The sequence below is a fragment of the Taeniopygia guttata genome, chromosome 12 (assembly GCF_048771995.1).
Source record: "Taeniopygia guttata chromosome 12, bTaeGut7.mat, whole genome shotgun sequence".
NCBI classification, from domain to species: Eukaryota; Metazoa; Chordata; class Aves; order Passeriformes; family Estrildidae; genus Taeniopygia; species Taeniopygia guttata.
Genome location: NC_133037.1, coordinates 3,373,637 through 3,390,346, shown reverse-complemented (window position 1 = coordinate 3,390,346; position 16,710 = coordinate 3,373,637). Strand labels below are relative to the sequence as shown.

At 37.9% G+C, this 16,710-nt stretch overlaps 1 protein-coding gene across 2 annotated transcripts in view; it reads right to left on the bottom strand.

Moving 5' to 3' along the window:
• SHQ1 (SHQ1, H/ACA ribonucleoprotein assembly factor) overlaps positions 1-16,710 on the bottom strand; it is a 37,665-nt gene that overhangs the window by 18,883 nt on the left and 2,072 nt on the right. For both annotated transcript variants that reach the window (XM_030283017.4, XM_002189107.7), the window contains exons 3-11: positions 16,475-16,539; positions 15,920-16,042; positions 14,998-15,149; positions 14,196-14,308; positions 12,334-12,461; positions 7,786-7,940; positions 6,475-6,528; positions 4,482-4,605; positions 1,665-1,785 (exon numbers count right to left, since the gene is read on the bottom strand). In XM_030283017.4, coding sequence (XP_030138877.4) covers positions 1,665-1,785; positions 4,482-4,605; positions 6,475-6,528; positions 7,786-7,940; positions 12,334-12,461; positions 14,196-14,308; positions 14,998-15,149; positions 15,920-16,042; positions 16,475-16,539 — 1,035 coding nt within the window. The remainder of the gene's footprint in view (positions 1-1,664; positions 1,786-4,481; positions 4,606-6,474; positions 6,529-7,785; positions 7,941-12,333; positions 12,462-14,195; positions 14,309-14,997; positions 15,150-15,919; positions 16,043-16,474; positions 16,540-16,710) is intronic.

Here is a 16,710-nt window from a genome sequence, read left to right as displayed (position 1 = left end):
CATAATGTGAGAGTCTGGGAGGAAATGTGTTAATCTATCAGTCACTTATAGCTACTGTGCATTTTCCTGGGCTGGATTTAAAGAAAACTGGGTTTATCACTGACTTGCTAGTCATGATATTAATTGACATGGGCAGCAGAGGTAATGACTCATTTCTTTGTGAAAGACCCATGAAATAACTTTCTCCTTTATTTACTGCACTTTTTCTACTCAACTTCAACCTGAGTTTCCCCATACTTGGTGAATTTTCCACACATAGAAGGTGTGGTTGAAAAAGGTCTCTTCAAATTTGACAGAGTAAAATGAACTGGCTGTTCCAGGAACTAAGCAGGATTGAGGAATCAAAATGCTTGGAAACACCTGTAATGTTTTTAAAGTATTTTATATATTGTTACCTATAGGCACAGAGTCACTGAAATCACACAGAGAATAAGAATCAACATCTACAAACCCTCATGAACAGCTATGAACTGAGGGGCTTTAATTCTCCAAGTAGTACTGCTAAGGTCACACCTAAACGTAGCAGCCTGTGCAGGCTGCCTCAATTCTGTCTCATTCCCCCTCCCTTCTGATCACAATTATTACCAAATTCCCTCTACATCCCATTCACTGTCTTGTGCACTTCAGATATTTTATCCCCCAGAGTCTCCTGTTAAATACAAAGACTATTTTAGCCACTGGTTCAGGAATCTGCATTGCTGTATGAAGAAATAGGACAATGACATCTTTTTGTGTGTATATTAGTCATGCCTGTTCCAACTCACACCTTTTGTGGCTTTCAGAGAAGGCTGTGAAGATATAAAAAGGAAGGCAAAATAATACAAAAGCTGTACGAAAAACAGAGTAAATCTGACAAGAACAATATAAAGCTTAGTAAGATTTGAACATGCAGCTTGCTTTAATCATTTAATCCCCTTCCCACTGTTTTCCTACTGATACTTTTGGTTTTAAGCCATTAAAACATGATGGTATTCCAACCAGTCTGGCTGCAAACTACCCAAAACTGTGGAAATAAGCCCTGCTGACTCCATTAAAAGAGCACAGGTGAGACACAGAAATGCAGGGGTTTTGTCTGGAGGAGGCAAAGTCCCTCTTTACTCTCAAGCAGTGGAAGCCAAAGCTTCCCACAGTGCCAGGGAGAGCTGCAGGGGCAGGAGCACAGAGCACATGGGGATTTGTGACACTTGTTCTGGTGTTAATAATCAATTGGTGCAATTGTTACAGCCCATAAATCAATGTTCCATGCAGCTGGGAACGCTTTGTATGCGCTGTCAGTTTTGAACTGGAAATTCCTTCCAACCTTTATCCCGAAGTTACATAAGTGCTACATAAACATTTCTCTTCATAAGAAAGACCACAATAGACTGAGAATTCCCTAGAAGTTGTTTTTTCCCCTGGAAACCTCTATCAATATATTAATGAAAATTCACATTTTTATTTAAAATCCAATTCCTTCCTCCTTTCTCCAATAGTGTCCCTGTATTAAAAAATGCACAGAATATCTTGGCTTCTGTATCAAGAATTGCTGGACAGACACAGTTATTAAATGAAAAAACTGATCATATTACCACATATAGGAGACAGAATTTACTTTACTGATACTTGTTCACAGATGAAGTGTGCTAAAAAAAATCTCCCACATCAGCAACTACTGAAGAACTTACTTGACTTTTTGGATCCAGATGCAATAGTCTGTAATGAAGAGATCATTAAGGATGTAGGCAGGGTCACTCTCCATAAAAATCCTGTGAATGTCCAGCAGACACTTCAAAACTGCAGCTTTCCCTGGAAACAGATTTTTGGTTTTGTGATTCACAAGAAATCATAACAGATCATCTTTATCATCTCCCACCTGAGGGTTTAATAACAAAGCATCCACGACCACCTTGGAAACTGGGGCTGATTGCCAGGCTGGGAACAGCAGCACTGTAACTGTGTCCTTCAGATCCACATCCCTGGGGATGGGGAGCCCCTGGGTTCAGCAGGAATCTCTGCACAACCAGAGCTGCAGGCCCAGCCATGCGTGTAATTCTGCACAGCTGAAGCAGCCCCTTCCCCCAGCTCCAAACTCCAGCACAGGCAAGCAAGGCACTGCCTTTAAAAAGAAACAAACTAAGCTGAAAAGTAGCTCACAAACAACAAGAAGAAGTTATGGCCCACCATCTCTCTTAAGAGGAGCATTTTCCCCTTTGTGCCTACACAAATACCAAGGTTGGGAACACACAGCTGGCAGCAGGGCCAAGCACATGGAACTCTGTGAGGCAATGTAAGGATTACCTAACAGCACACCAGGGCCTGGAATTAGGGAGAACTTTTCCTACTTCTGCTAGTCACAGAATAGTTTGGCAAAATGAAAGAAACAACTCACTTCATGTTTAGGAAGGAGCTATTTGACACACACTCAATAAATCTAGTAAAAGATTAAAAATGTGTTCTCAGTCCATAACTAGAAAATTTTCTGTTGTCAGTTTGACTTTTCCTTCATATGCAACATTCCAGTAAGCTGGAATCTCCCCCCTTAGTTTTCTGATGATAGCTGCTAAAGGGTTAAGTGCTGGAACACTTAAAAAAATTATTTTCACCATTTAATGGTGGGGAAAAAAAAACCCCACATTCAAATGAAAACAGCCACCACTGCAAATGGAATCTAATAACCCTCTCCCAAGAGGCTGGCTCCTCCTAGGCTATGAAACCTGAACAGGGATGAAATTACATTTTACAGATTTAGAGGAGAGGGAAAAAAAAAAAAAAAAGAAACAAAAAAGATCAGAACTCCCCCTGCTGTTCAAGCACAAAATTTGTTTGCTTATTTGTAAGTAATTCCATGCTGAAAAAATACAGCCAGAGAACAAAAGTTAAGGGCGAGGAAGATGGTAGTAAGGAGGAGGAAACAGAGAAAGCAAAAAGCCACAGCAAACAGAACAGAAAAAAACCACATTGGTTTTGGAAAGTAAGTCAGCAAAGAAAACCTAAAACCCCAAATGTAACTAATAACTTTTAAATTGTATCCCCATCAATGCTTGTCAAACATCACTATTTTGACTAAAAAGAAGTGTGCTCTTTTACAAAGAAATGATGTGTGGAATTAAAATTTTGCTGATTTTTTCAGGTTCCAGCTGTCAAGCTGTCAGCCCAAACCATTTCCAACATCCACTCCTGTTACTCATCTGCCAAGTAACAATGTACATCAGTGAATGTTACACTAATTCCCAACTAAAAATGTCTTTCTTCATAAATTCAAAGTTTTGGATTATAGTAGCTTGATAGGTCTCTAATGAGAGGCTGCAAATCTTGCCAGACTTGGAACAGGGAATCCTGAATCAGGCAAACGATCAAATGTCTGCTTTTAGAACATGGGCCCATGATATTTAACAGTTTTTGCATAGTTACAGCCCTGCATTATACTGTTCAATAAGTAAACTGCTTTTTATGTGCAGATACTACTTCCTGATTATTCAAAAAATCCTCACTAGTTGTGAATAAAAAAGCTTCCAATGTGTGAAACAGGAAAGTCAGAGAAGGTGTCTGCAGATCACTGGATCCTTCTGGAGCTCCTTGCTGAGAGCTGCCAGACAACAGCCTGAAACCTGAATTTCACAGACTCAGAAATCCAGTCCTCTTCACACAGACTATTTCAAAATGAGAATAAAATTTGACCCCAGCTCTGTATGTGCCATTTGATATGATAATCTGATTTTAAACCATCATGAAATTCTACCAGCTTTCATCCTGTGTATTTGGAAGGAAAGTTTAAGTCATATATCTCTATTTTACATTCTTTTCCCCATTCCTTTTCTATGTGTTTTTCCACTTTTTTCAAGGAGGAACTTTATCTAAAGATAAACTGAATTTTGCTGTTATTCTCTCTTTTTAATGGAACAGTAGTCTTGAGACACGAGGAAAGAACTCTACAAACTTATAAATTAAAACATCCTGGTAACAACTCACCCAGTCAGGCAGTGTTTCACTGGATCACTGAATGTTCACTGCAACACCATTTTCCATTGTGACATTAAAAGAAAAGCAAATTTCTTACCTCACATGTACTATATTCTCCTCAGAAAAAAACCCAAAATGCTTTCAGCACTGCATCAGTGCAGTTTTGTTATCAGAATTTTCTTTTTCACACTTATGAACAGCAACATAAGGCAGTGCAGATAAGTGAGGAGGGACCACATCCATCTTCCCCTTAAAACTTCACTCCCTGACTGTTATAATGTCAATGGGATTTTCAATCAGCAATGGTTTTTGGCAGTAGTAAAGATTAATATTGCCATTTGTGTGGGTTTTTAATCCTGCAACTCATAAGCATTTAAAATAAACCACTGAAGCACTGTTTCTCAGTGATCCTTCTGTCCAAGAAATAAATCTACTGCTTTTTTCAAAGAAATAACTCATGCTAAATAGAGAAGTTGCAGGTAACTTTAACAAGCCAAGGTATGAAAATAGCTGTGTACAACTTCCAGTCCCTAAACACTCACCCAGCTGCAGAATCATGACTGTGTCATTGAAGGAACGTGTCACCAGCTCAAAATGCCTGTACAGGGGATAGCACAGCACTCTTCTTCCAAAAGATACCAGGACATCATGGATGCTGGAGAAACTCTGTGTGTATCAGTGAAAAATCTGAATTAGTCTGTGTGCCTCAGTGAAAAATCTGAATTAGTCTGTGTGTTTGTTTGTTTTCCTTTAAGGAAAAAAACCGTAGCAGAATAGGGGGGAAAAAAGCACATTTTGATTTATTATGCCTCTAAAAATCTGTATTTGAATAGATATGGAAATGTACATGTTAAATAGAAACAAGACATTCCACACTGAGTTTGTATGGCAAGATAACAGAAGTTCTGTACATTTTAGTGGTTTGGGATTTAAAAAAACGTAGAGAACATAGGACTAAAACATCTTACTCAAGACTTTACCATCCTTTAGATTAAAGCAATAAATTACATCTGTCCCACATTATTAGATATATTTAGGAAAAGCTATAAAAAGCCTTTTAAGAATACAGGAAAATTAAATCCATATGATATTAACCAAATACATGTGTACATGTAAGATCTTTAAAAATGATACATGACTGCTTTTCATGAAAATTCTAGATATTCAAGACAGGGATAAATATACCTGCCTGGGGAGAACAGTTCTCCTTCATGAGTGAGGAACACCTCTAATTTACTCAGGCCAGAGGCATTAAGGAGTTATTAAAGACTTTCTTAAAAGTGATTTCCCTTCCAGCCTTCACTTTTCAAGACAAAATGCTCCATTTATTAATGAATTTTAAAAAAAATACCCATTTCATCTTGAGCTCTCAATCTATTAAAATTAATAAAAGCACTTTGCTGACAGCCAGCACTTCTTTGCACTCTTCGACTACCTGAACCCATTGTTCATTTTAATGGATCACCAGCATGCATTTAAATCATTTATGGTTTGTGATTGAATATTTAGAGGCTAAGGTGTGTACATGTCATGGCCAGCAAAATGGCAGTCAGCTCAAACAAACCAGAACTGAGGAATTTTTTTTTTTGTACAGAATGATGAAAAGTCCCAGCCCTAATAGTTTGTCTAACAGAGATAGTTATTAACAGTTTGGTGCCAGGACTGTGAGTTTTCTAGGTGTGAAATACACTGTCGGCACAGGCTGCAACAAGAACTGCTCTATCACAGGGTAAGCACGTGCAGAAAACTCCTTCACTATGTTAGGACATGGATATGGAAAAAAAAAAAATGTTAATTAAGACAGGGCATTTTAACTGCACTCCTTTGTAACCTGCTACTGCAGAACTCAACATCAAACAAAACAGAACTCACATAAAACATAACTTGTGCCACAGGACAAGTTATAACTGAGCATAACATCCAACACAACTGGAAAAGATTGAAGGACTGGACCCAAAAATCCTGTCCAGTTTCAGTTTTGATCCTGCAAAGTGACACTTGGCTCAGCAGACTCAGCCCAGAGCTGGGACAGGCCTTTCCACCTTCCTGCATTTTATCAATTAATGGATTTCAGGCCAGGTCAAGTCCTTTCCACCTCCAGCTCTGTGACTATTTCTTTGCACAGGCCTGGGTGCTTTCAGTGAACAACCTGAACGTGGAGAGATTGGAACGCAGGGTTTCCTCTAATCTCTGCTGGTTCCAAAGGATGAGCAGCAACTCAAACAGGGATGTGGCACCTGGACATGGTTTTATGGTGAACGTGGTGATTGTGCTGGTGATGGTTGGACCTGAGGACACAAAAGGTCTTTTCCAACCTTTATTTTTTCAAGAGTAAAAGAAGGGGGCAGGTAAAGCAACGTGTGCCTGCTGACTTCCAGAGCCCAGAAATAAATTTCTGGTACCATTAAAAACAGGATATATAATTAATTAATCTTCAATACTGAAAGAGTAAACTTGGCACAGAAACAACATAAAATGCAAAAAAACCCAAGTAATCCAGCAAAACCATAACACAAAACTTTACTTTTACCTTACCTCCAGCCAGCACAACGTTGCACTCAGTTTCCTGATGTTCCAAGATGATTCAACCTGATTTTAAGAGAAGACAGTAAAACAAGTGTTATCTAATCCAACACTGCTGGCAAACTATTTAAGATAACATTCTGGCAGCAATTTAAGAACCTTTGTGAATAAGAAGCAGTAATTACATTATGTGCATTGAAATGGCCACAGGACAGCATTAAAAATTATATTGCAGTGCAGATGTTGAATAACTGAGTTGCTTTCCATAGTAGGATGATCCAGCCCATGAACAAAATCTTTAAAATATAACAGCAATACACAGAGAAATGGTATTTTGGTGGAATTCTGTCCCTTTGCACAAAGCAACAGAGACTTGAATCAACAAAAGCCAAGCTCAAGCGCCTTGTTTCATGAAAACAGCTCAAGATTTTTGGCTTGCAGAGAGGGTCCTGAAGCCAGCAGTACATGTAAAATGTCATTATTCTTAATATGTGACAGATTCATAGTATTTGAGTGGAAGTGTGGTCCAGTGGGATGACTGGGGCAAAAAGCCAGAAAGCCTTGATCTATAATCCTGCCTCTAGTAAAGATTTGTGTGGCCTCGAGGTCTTGGTTTTCCTATTAAATAGGAATAAAAAAAGGGCAAGGGGGGAAGGAGAAAAAGCCCCAGTGTGTTTTCCACACAGCATCATACAGTTACTGCAAAACCAATAAAGAATTGCACAACTGTGGTCCTGGCAGATTTGCAATTCTGTGCAGATCTGACATGCAACATAACAATCCCAGATTATTCTGGGGAATCAGCAGGTCTGGACACGTTACTTGTCATGCTGCAGTCCATGCCCTACATGTTAGTCTGATTAAGCCAGAATGATTTTGATTACATGTGCCAATATTTTGGTTAAAAGCATTGGAAAAAATCTCCTTGGTTCGTATCAGCACAGGAGATGTGAGGCATGAAGCCGTATCTGGGAAGCAATTCCAAGAGGGCAAGGTATCCACACAGAACAAAAAAGAACAACTATTCTGTTAATTTGCATTTGCATAAACCAAGATACACAAAGCAGAACTATACAGAATTGTCTGGAACCTCCTGCTACTCCATATCTCTCCTATTACAGTGCTGCTGCAGAACAACACAGGTATTAAGAAATCCTACTAATCCCCACAGGCACCAAATCTAGAGACATAAAGTCTTTCATTTTAACTTCATCATGTAAGTTTAATGCCTTGGAGTAAGTTCATGTACTACCCTAAATGGCAGTACAGGGTCCAGCACTAGGTTCCTAAAATATATTCTATTTTTTACTTTTTTCAACTTACATTCTTGTCCCCTTCATTGACACGGATCTCGTAGCAATATGCCAGAAGAATATCAATTAATCCAAGATATACGTGGCGACGGCTCCTTTTATCCAGAAGATAAGATTTATTTGTGAACTTTCTCATCTGCTCTCTCTCTTCCTCGCAGAAGACAACTATAAAAAGTAAAAGGATAATTCATTATGAATTTAAAGGTGGCACATTCACTTTAATAGGTGGTAATACTACCTCAACAGTGCCTTTAAAAAGGAGCGTGTAACTAATCACAAGTCACCCATCACTCAAGAAAAAAGCCTAAATCACTCTTACTTTCCTTTTTAACTTTTATTAAGCTCTGTTATATTCATTTCAAAGTCAAGTTCCAGCACAGCACTGCATGTACACACTGATGACTTTGAACCTCTCCAGGTGCCAAGGATTTCCGTGGATGCCTAGATATCTTATACAGGGATAAATGCACAATCAGGATCCAAATAAAATGAGGATTCTTAAGCCCACACTGTATGGGACAAAAATTCAGAGGCAAGTGACAAGTTGATTCTTCAGTGTAAACATGAACCATACTTCACTTTTAAACAGCAAAGAAACTCCCAGTGAAATTCATGAAATATAGCAGTAAAGTTTTCTTCATTTACAATTCAAACCCTGAAGCATCACAATGTCTGCAACTGGACCATTAACACAGAAATTCCAGGTCTATTAAAAAAGAGTACACAAGATGCAGACTAGACAATTCCTAAAAGTAAATGTTACAACATGCACCTTAAGTTGATGTAAAGTGCCAGGTGTTCTAAATAAAATATCTTTCTCTGAGAAAATACTTCAGTGTTGAAAAAAATTCTATCCATTGCCTATAGTTTTTGAAAATTAATTATCCAGGCCTGAAACTCATCATTAACATGTCCAAACCACCACCTACTTTGTTTTCCCCGTTCAGAACTCCCAAGTACATAGCGTGAAATTATCAGAACAATTAAAATTGTAATTACGTTTGTGCTGTACTAAGCCTGTACATTTTTGTGCACTTACACTGCCAAATTTTAGCTAACAATCTGTACCACAATCAGTATTAATCTAATGCAAAGCAGCACTTGCTGCTACTTATCAAGTAAGCTAAATTAGCAAGTTTTTTGTAACTTTGATTTAAAATGTTTGGTGTATTTGCCAGTGGGAAAACCATGCCAGAATAGAAATGTGTGTTAATATACCCACATCTAAAGGAGTCAGACATTCATCTCACAAAGTTCCTGACAGATGAGACTGCAGATATTACCTTTACATTTTAATCACCTCTTTGACTTGTTTTAAGCTGGCCATTCCTCATGTTAAAAAAGAAGATACCTCAAATTGTGCTCCAGTAGCAGAGTGTCAGTAAAAGCAGAGTTTAATCTCTGAGGGGAGGATGAGGTCTGACAGCCAGAGGGTGTTTTGTTACAGCCCTACTGCTATTTTACACTGTGATAACACCACTTAAATCACTGGGAGATCTGTATCTCCAGACTACTATGACACTTCCAGCTCTAAATGTGTTAGGGGCACTTAGATAAAATGTGCTGGACCCACACAGAGAGCTGACTCAGTGGTCAGTCAGGAAAGTACAGGTCAGGAAGCACCTCTGACAATCTGCTGCTGAGAGCACAGCCTCAGTTTATGATCCTGTCAAGCCAAGTCTTGAATCCCACAGCTCTCCCAAAAGGAAAGAACTGAGTAGAACTGACCTCTCCTTCTCTTTTCTTTATACTGAAATATTATATCACAATTTTAAGGTTTTCAAATGTGTGCTTCTACCCCTTAAGGAATCAGCAACATCAGATGAAGGAAGAGTCAGCAGATTAGTCAGAATGAAGTTATTGAGAGTAGCAGCAGATTAGTCAGAATGAAGTTATTGAGATATATATATATTGATATATTGATATTTATCTTGCCTTTTAAATCCTGAAATATTTTACAGTGGAGCCTGATCATTAAGAGTTTTGCATGAATAAAAAGCAGAATTTCCTCACATAACAAAAATTGCTCTGCAGCAGAGCAGTGCCAGGAAGGAACACATGAAGCAAAGCCCTGAAAACTGAGCAAAGCAGGTGGACAGAAATTTGATAAAAAAAGAAAAGTAATCCATCTTAAACATATGAATCCACCAATAATGGTATATATTTGAGCCAAGCCTTACTGAAAGGTGGAACTTTGAGAGGAAATTGCTTCTCTTTTTCTCTTTCTATAAAGAAATAAGAAAGAGAACAGTCACTGTAAGCATGAGAGGTTACCCTGAACAAAATAAGATATCCTTGGAGCATATAAATGTTAGATTAAATACATATGTCAGCCTGAGCCTTTGAAGATTATTGTGTTTGCCTAAAGAGGAGTTTTTTACAGTAGTGCAATTGGAAGTAGAATAAAAATGAACTTTTAACCAAGCTGAATGTGACTGTTAGAAAATACAAACCCTTTCATCTGGAATCTGTAGAAGCAAGACACTAATGTAAACTTCAACAGCAGCAGCAAGGAAGCTTTCCAAAAATGCTATCCCCTCATGGGAAAAGCTGTGTAATTAATAAGGCTTTATGGAGTATTACTTGACTGGAATGAGACATTCTAAGTGTGAACAGAAAGGGCTGGAAGAGAATACACAGTAAGATGTAGAAAAAGGAAAAAAAGAAAAGACACTTGGGATAAGAAAAAATTTTAAAAAGGCAAAATACACAAACCATGAACACAAGCTGGAGAAAAAGTAAAAAGGTCAAATAAAAATATATTCAAAGTAAGGACAGAAGAGAGATGAAAACTTTAAATGTTAATGAGAAGAACCAAAACAAGAAAAAAATTGGTCATGAGACATTAGAAGAACCTGATGATGTAAAAACAAAGATAAAATAACCAGGGATAAATATAAGAGCAGTAATCAACCAAAGAAAATCTTCAGTTAATTGCAATGTCATGCAAAAAATAAAAAAGGCCGTCTGTACTTCTAATTACTTCTTGCAGCCAAAGACATTATAAAGACAAAAGTAATCAAGATTTTGAATGAAGATAGTAACTGAAAAGACATCAATGTAAGTCAGGAAAAGGAAAAAAAAAAAAAAACAATTCTCTTTATTCAATGTTTCTGAATAAGAAAATAAACTTTTAAAGAATCTGCTAATTTTTAATGTCTCTTTCCCACCATAAACTCACATTTACATTTAACCTGAGGAGCAACATGTCTTTATTCAACAACAAATCCTTCCTTCCCACAGGACAGTCAGGAATTGCTGATTAACTGCACCATTCCTCGGGCTGGGTAAGGCACTATAAAACCACAGGGGACATACCCTGCTGGTGGTCAGATCCCAGCCTGGAGCCACCTCCTGCCCATCTGCATTCCCATTCACAGGAGACCTTCTAGTAGAACCTGCACTCCCTCTCATGGTGGTTTCCTTCAGCACAGCTCACTCAGGGCGAGGAACCTCCACTGATTTCAGTCACTGTCTCAAACAGCACAAATGTTACCAAAACTGAGGTCTTTCTAAGGAAAAGGGTGGGTTTGTTGGCATTAACATCACCCAAACTCCAGATTGCCTCTTTTGTTACTTAGATTGCCTCAAGATTCACAGAACAGCATGAGCCTCTCCACTCAGCCCCAGGAAGGTGAGATTTGTTTTTAATTAAATAGATATCTGTTATTACAAATGGTATGGAGCAAAGATGATCCTTCATAAAGTCTCTTTTCTATGTAATTTCCATTTGCCAGGCTTTTGAGGAGTTTTTTCTGTTTTTGACCCTAAAACCCAACAACAGACATGTTTTTCCTCAGTACCTCAGTTTGGAGGAGAAACATTCCTTATCAAAATCATCCAGCAGCTCTTCATTTTAATTATATTCCTTAAGCCAAGCAAACAGGAGGAGTGTTTCATTTACTAAGGAGTGAATGGATAAAAACAAACAAAGGAAGCCCTCATTATTGTATTTTCAAGCCTCTTGTACCTTTGTCCAATGCTTTTCAAACCAAGTGTTTATGATGGACATAATTAACAATTTCAGAGGCTGAAAAGGCACCAGGAATGAAGATCAGATTACATTCACAGTAAAATACACAACATCTATCCAAATTCTATTTTTCCCCCAGAGAAAATGGGGAAGTGCAGGTATTATCAGTGCACTGAGAACTCCTGGTGAAGGATTATCATCATCTGCCTCAGGAATATCAGATTTTCATACAACTGAGGAAATGAACAAAGAACAATAGAAGAAAATGCACAATAGTAACTTGTAGTGCTCTCTGTAATCACTGTGTGCAGGGAGGCAGCCTCAGTTATCTGTTAGCAGTGTTCCCACAAGGTCACCTACTCACCCTGGAAAAATCTCTTTAGGTTTCTAAATGGACACAAAGAGTTTTCTTTGAAAAAAAAAAACTGTGAGATCCATAAAGTAAAGCAATAAATAATAAATATTGAATGCAATAGACTAATAAATTTCCTTTAAGAACAATAAGCTATAACATGGCACCACAGCAATTATCATGCAAGCAATAGATGTGTGTGTATATATATATATTCATATGTATATTCTCACCAAATGCAGGACTGTCATGTTCCTGATGACTTTCTCCCTGCAAGGCTGTCATCTTTTTATGAGCATCAATCCACCAGGGTTTGTACTTTAAAAGATGCTTAATAGCTTCATCTTCAAAAAAGTCAGCTCTAGGGAAAATAAAAAGAACTTTCATATGCTATTTATTTCAATTCATATATATGGGTACATATTAACACATCCATAGAATGCATCTCACTTGGCTCCAGGTTATTTTCCATGTTAGAAATGTGTTCTTTGACTTTAAAGCAGAAAAGAATAATTATTTTAAAAAACCCAATATTCTCCTATCTTTCAGTATTCATTCCTTACTTCCTCCACCTTTCCTGAGCTACCCAGAAGCCCAGGGAATTAATGAGCTTGCAGCATCACATAAAGCTGAACCAACCTGATTTGTTCTGAATGCAGCTAAAGGAAAACACTCCAAAGGCTTCTCAGACAAATAATTTGATTTTACTGGGTAGCTTTCCCACTTAAGAGCCAGGGAATTGGTGGGGAGGAAGTCGTGCAGCTGAAGGGTAAAGGTGAGGTAGGGATGGGGATGGACTTTAAGCAAGGACATGCAGCAGCAAGGTGGAAAACAAAGAGTTGTACATGAATTTTGGAAGAGAGATCACCTCCATCTCACCAGCACAAAGTCACTGTGGCAAAAACCTCAGTCTAGTAATTCTGGGAGGATTTATCCTAAACGACTCAAGTTCTAAGCCTCCTCTTACCATCTGAGCTTTTTCTTCAAGCCAAACAATGGTATAAATACTGAGAATTGAAAAAAAAACCCACAGGAAATTTCTCAATACCTTCTTCATCACCACACAAAACTTGGACACAGAATGCAATCTGCTTCCCTCTCATACTGACAGATTTTTTTTTTTTTTGGGTTGCCTCCCTTCAATGTCAAAGCCACTTATCAGCCAGGTTAGGTTTTCCTCAAGGCCACCAGAACAGTTGTTTGCCCTTATTTCTACCACAGCTTCTGTTCTCCTCAGGAAAACAATTTTTATTGAAGAAAGGCTGGTATCATCTGTTCTGAAACAACCAAGACACAGCCATTAAACTAAATGCTATAGCTCTACCAGGCCAGAACACAGAGTCTAAAATTGAAACTTGAAATTACTGCAATTTACATCCCATTAGAGGTTAGGAAGTACTCCAGTTCTAGTGAAATGTAGTTCAAGAAAGCTCTTCTATTTTTTGTGTGTTACAGGAAGACGTGAGGATGCCTCTGAAATATGCAACTGAGGAAAAATTTCAGGTTTGCAAAGTTACCTTCTGAAACAACCCAAAATAGGTTAAGCCTTCCTGTCCCCAAAAATCAACACAGTACAAGTTCTCCCCACTGGGAACTACTCTCTTCTCCCAGCAGATCCATCTTGCAGGAATCAATTTATTAATAAATCTCATGGCTTCAGTTTACTTTACTTATCTGAACCTAACTTCACCTGAAATACTCCAACCTGAAAAGGCACAAACAATCATTTTCATCTTGCTACATGCAATGAAGCATAAAAAAGAAACACAAAGTTTTGGTCTGGAAGTTTTCCTCATTCTATTTTAAAACAAGTTTCACATGATGAAGGCAAAAACCAAAGTAGCCAAGATAAAATTTCATAACTTCAAAACTCAAATTCCCCCCTCCTAGACAAGCATGGCTTATTAATCTTTCACAAGGTGAAAACAAAGTTCTGATCTGTCAACCCAAAATGCCAAGAGGGAGTGGCTGCTCACTGCTGAAGAGGTAAAGTATGAAACAAGGTTCTTTCCAAAAGTGATCTTAAAACCAATCATTTGTGAAAAGGGAATGTGTTTCAGAGGTCCATGGCCAGGTGAAGTTAATCAATACTCACAGGTAATGATCAGGCTCAAACTTGGCAGCCTCAGCTGCCAAACGTTTCCTCCTACGTTCCTCTGCAGGAGTTTGGTCTGGATCCCTGATGTCAATAACATCACTGAGCTCATCCTGCAAATGGCAACAAAATTATAGGGCCATGACACTGGTCTGGCACACAAGATTTATTCAGGAAGAATTTAACATGGATGCTTATCAGCATTGCACTGAAATCCCTAGAAAAGCTGCAATCTTCTAATTCAAGCTCCACTATGCAAATAAAACATCAAAATTCCAAGGAAATGCAATTATTTGAAGCTCCTTAGAACTCATGATATTATCAAGTCTATTCAGGCCATTTTATCATAAGGCAGGGAGGTTATTTTACATTATGATAAATTTGCAATGTTAAACAAAAGCACACAACCCCAACAAAGACAAGATAAGAATCACACATCATTTGTGACTTTTGAGAATACTCTCACTCTCTGAAGTGGCTGTACATTAATTAATAGGCAATTGCAGTGCCCTTTTAAACATCATTAGGTAGTTATTTCCCATCCCATTAATGTTGATGGGAAATGTATTTCTTCACAAATTTCATGGTAATAAATTAGTATGCATGTCCAACCAGAATATAAATACTTTACTCATAAACAGCAATCCTGCTCCAAGCCTGGGAATATTATAATTCATACAACAGTAAGTTAGAGTTACATAACTGAGGTGAACTTTTCAAAAGTTGTTGTCTTGGGAGCTAGGAAGCCTACAAGGGAAGTTACCCAGAACTTCTAGGAGAGGAGAAGATAAAATGCATCTACCTGCAGCCTCTGGAACACCCCTGAGCGCAAATTCCCAAATCCATAGGGGTGCTGCAGTGGTGAAGGGCTTTCTTCATAAGGAATCTGTTCTATTTCCCAGTCTAATTCTTCTTCATTCTCTTCATTCTCTACCTCAGCAGAAGCAGCTGTATCTATGGCATGGTCAGAAAAGGAAAATTATCACATGGAAAAATACATACTATTTCTTCAAAAGGCTTATTGTGCTACTAGTGTTTGCCTTTCTTATTTTACTGCATCTTTTAAGAAATCTCACTCAACACTGGGTCATACAGATCTGTAACCACAGGTCCTGCTTCACACTCCCCAACTTTCAAAAATGAACATCAGAAACATTAAATTTTAAATGCACTCCCTCAGACTGAAATACTTGTCCTACTGAATTCAACAAGACCAGCATCTGATGCTAGGAGAACCCTGACAGAACCTAAGTGATCTTATCAATAATTTAAGGCAGGAATTAAAAAATCAGAGACAGCCAAACATTTTTGTGTTTTAAATACTGATGTTAAGAAAGACATGCACCTGAACCATGCACTGTGGTTTTAATTAGCTTCTCACTTGAGCTAATAGTCCAGCTGTAGTTTGTAAAAAGCAGGAGACTCAACTGTGTGTGTATTCTACAGCCACTAGAGGGGTACAAAGACCTACAGAGCATTAGCATATTTTTAAAGCACATTTTGGAAAAATTTAAACAAAACTAAACCTCAAAATTTGGCATGTGTATCATCTGCAATATATTTCTGCTCTTATCCATACTTCGATTTATTCACACCCTTCTTGTACCTTGGAGTAGTCAATAATAAAAATATTGTACTTTCCTACATGTATCACTTCACAGATCAATAACTGTTTCATTACACACATGTATCATCTTGTATAAACCAGATTGATTTTGTCATACCTATCTCTTCTACCAAAGGTTTTGCTGATCTTGATTTCTTTGGTGCTAAAAGAGATGTCAGCATGTCTAGCCCCTCAAAATATTGGCCAGGAACCTCCTTGGGTAACTGGATTGTAAAAGTACCTTAAAAGAGAGTGGGAATATAATTATTGCATTAAAATATCTGAGACAGGCAAACGTGACTTTTTCCTCTATGAGAAAGGCTTAGAGGAAGTAGGACACATGCAGGTAACATTGATCCCTGTGCATGTTTTTAACCTTATTTCATAACAATTCAGGCTTTTAATTATAAAACATGAAAGAGAATATTTAACTACTTGAAGTTACTACTGACTTACATTGTATAAACACAAACCAACTGAAGTAAGCAAGCTTTATTTCATTTTTAATCCTTACACCAATCCACAGAAGCTACATTGACCAATCTGATTATTGTTTTAAGTCATGTAACAAAGGTTCTGCAAGCAACAGATTTTTTGCCTTGTTTGTTTGTTTGTTTGTTTTAAAGCATAAATTACTGGAAATAGCAACATTTTTTGACACAGATACCAATACCTTCATCTGTATTGTAAGATGCTTTTTCTCTGCCATTCTCTACAATTCTTCCAGGAAGTGTCAATCTGCAGGCAAAAAAATGAGATGCCTCACTGAAAGCCTGACTAATTCTGAAGTTGATGTCTCAGCCTATAAAAATGTAAGGCACATTCCAAAAGCAGCACAAAGGACTTAACTCATCTTCACAGTAATGGAATCCATGCAGTTCAATCCCCCTGGATTCCTCCCAGGAAAAG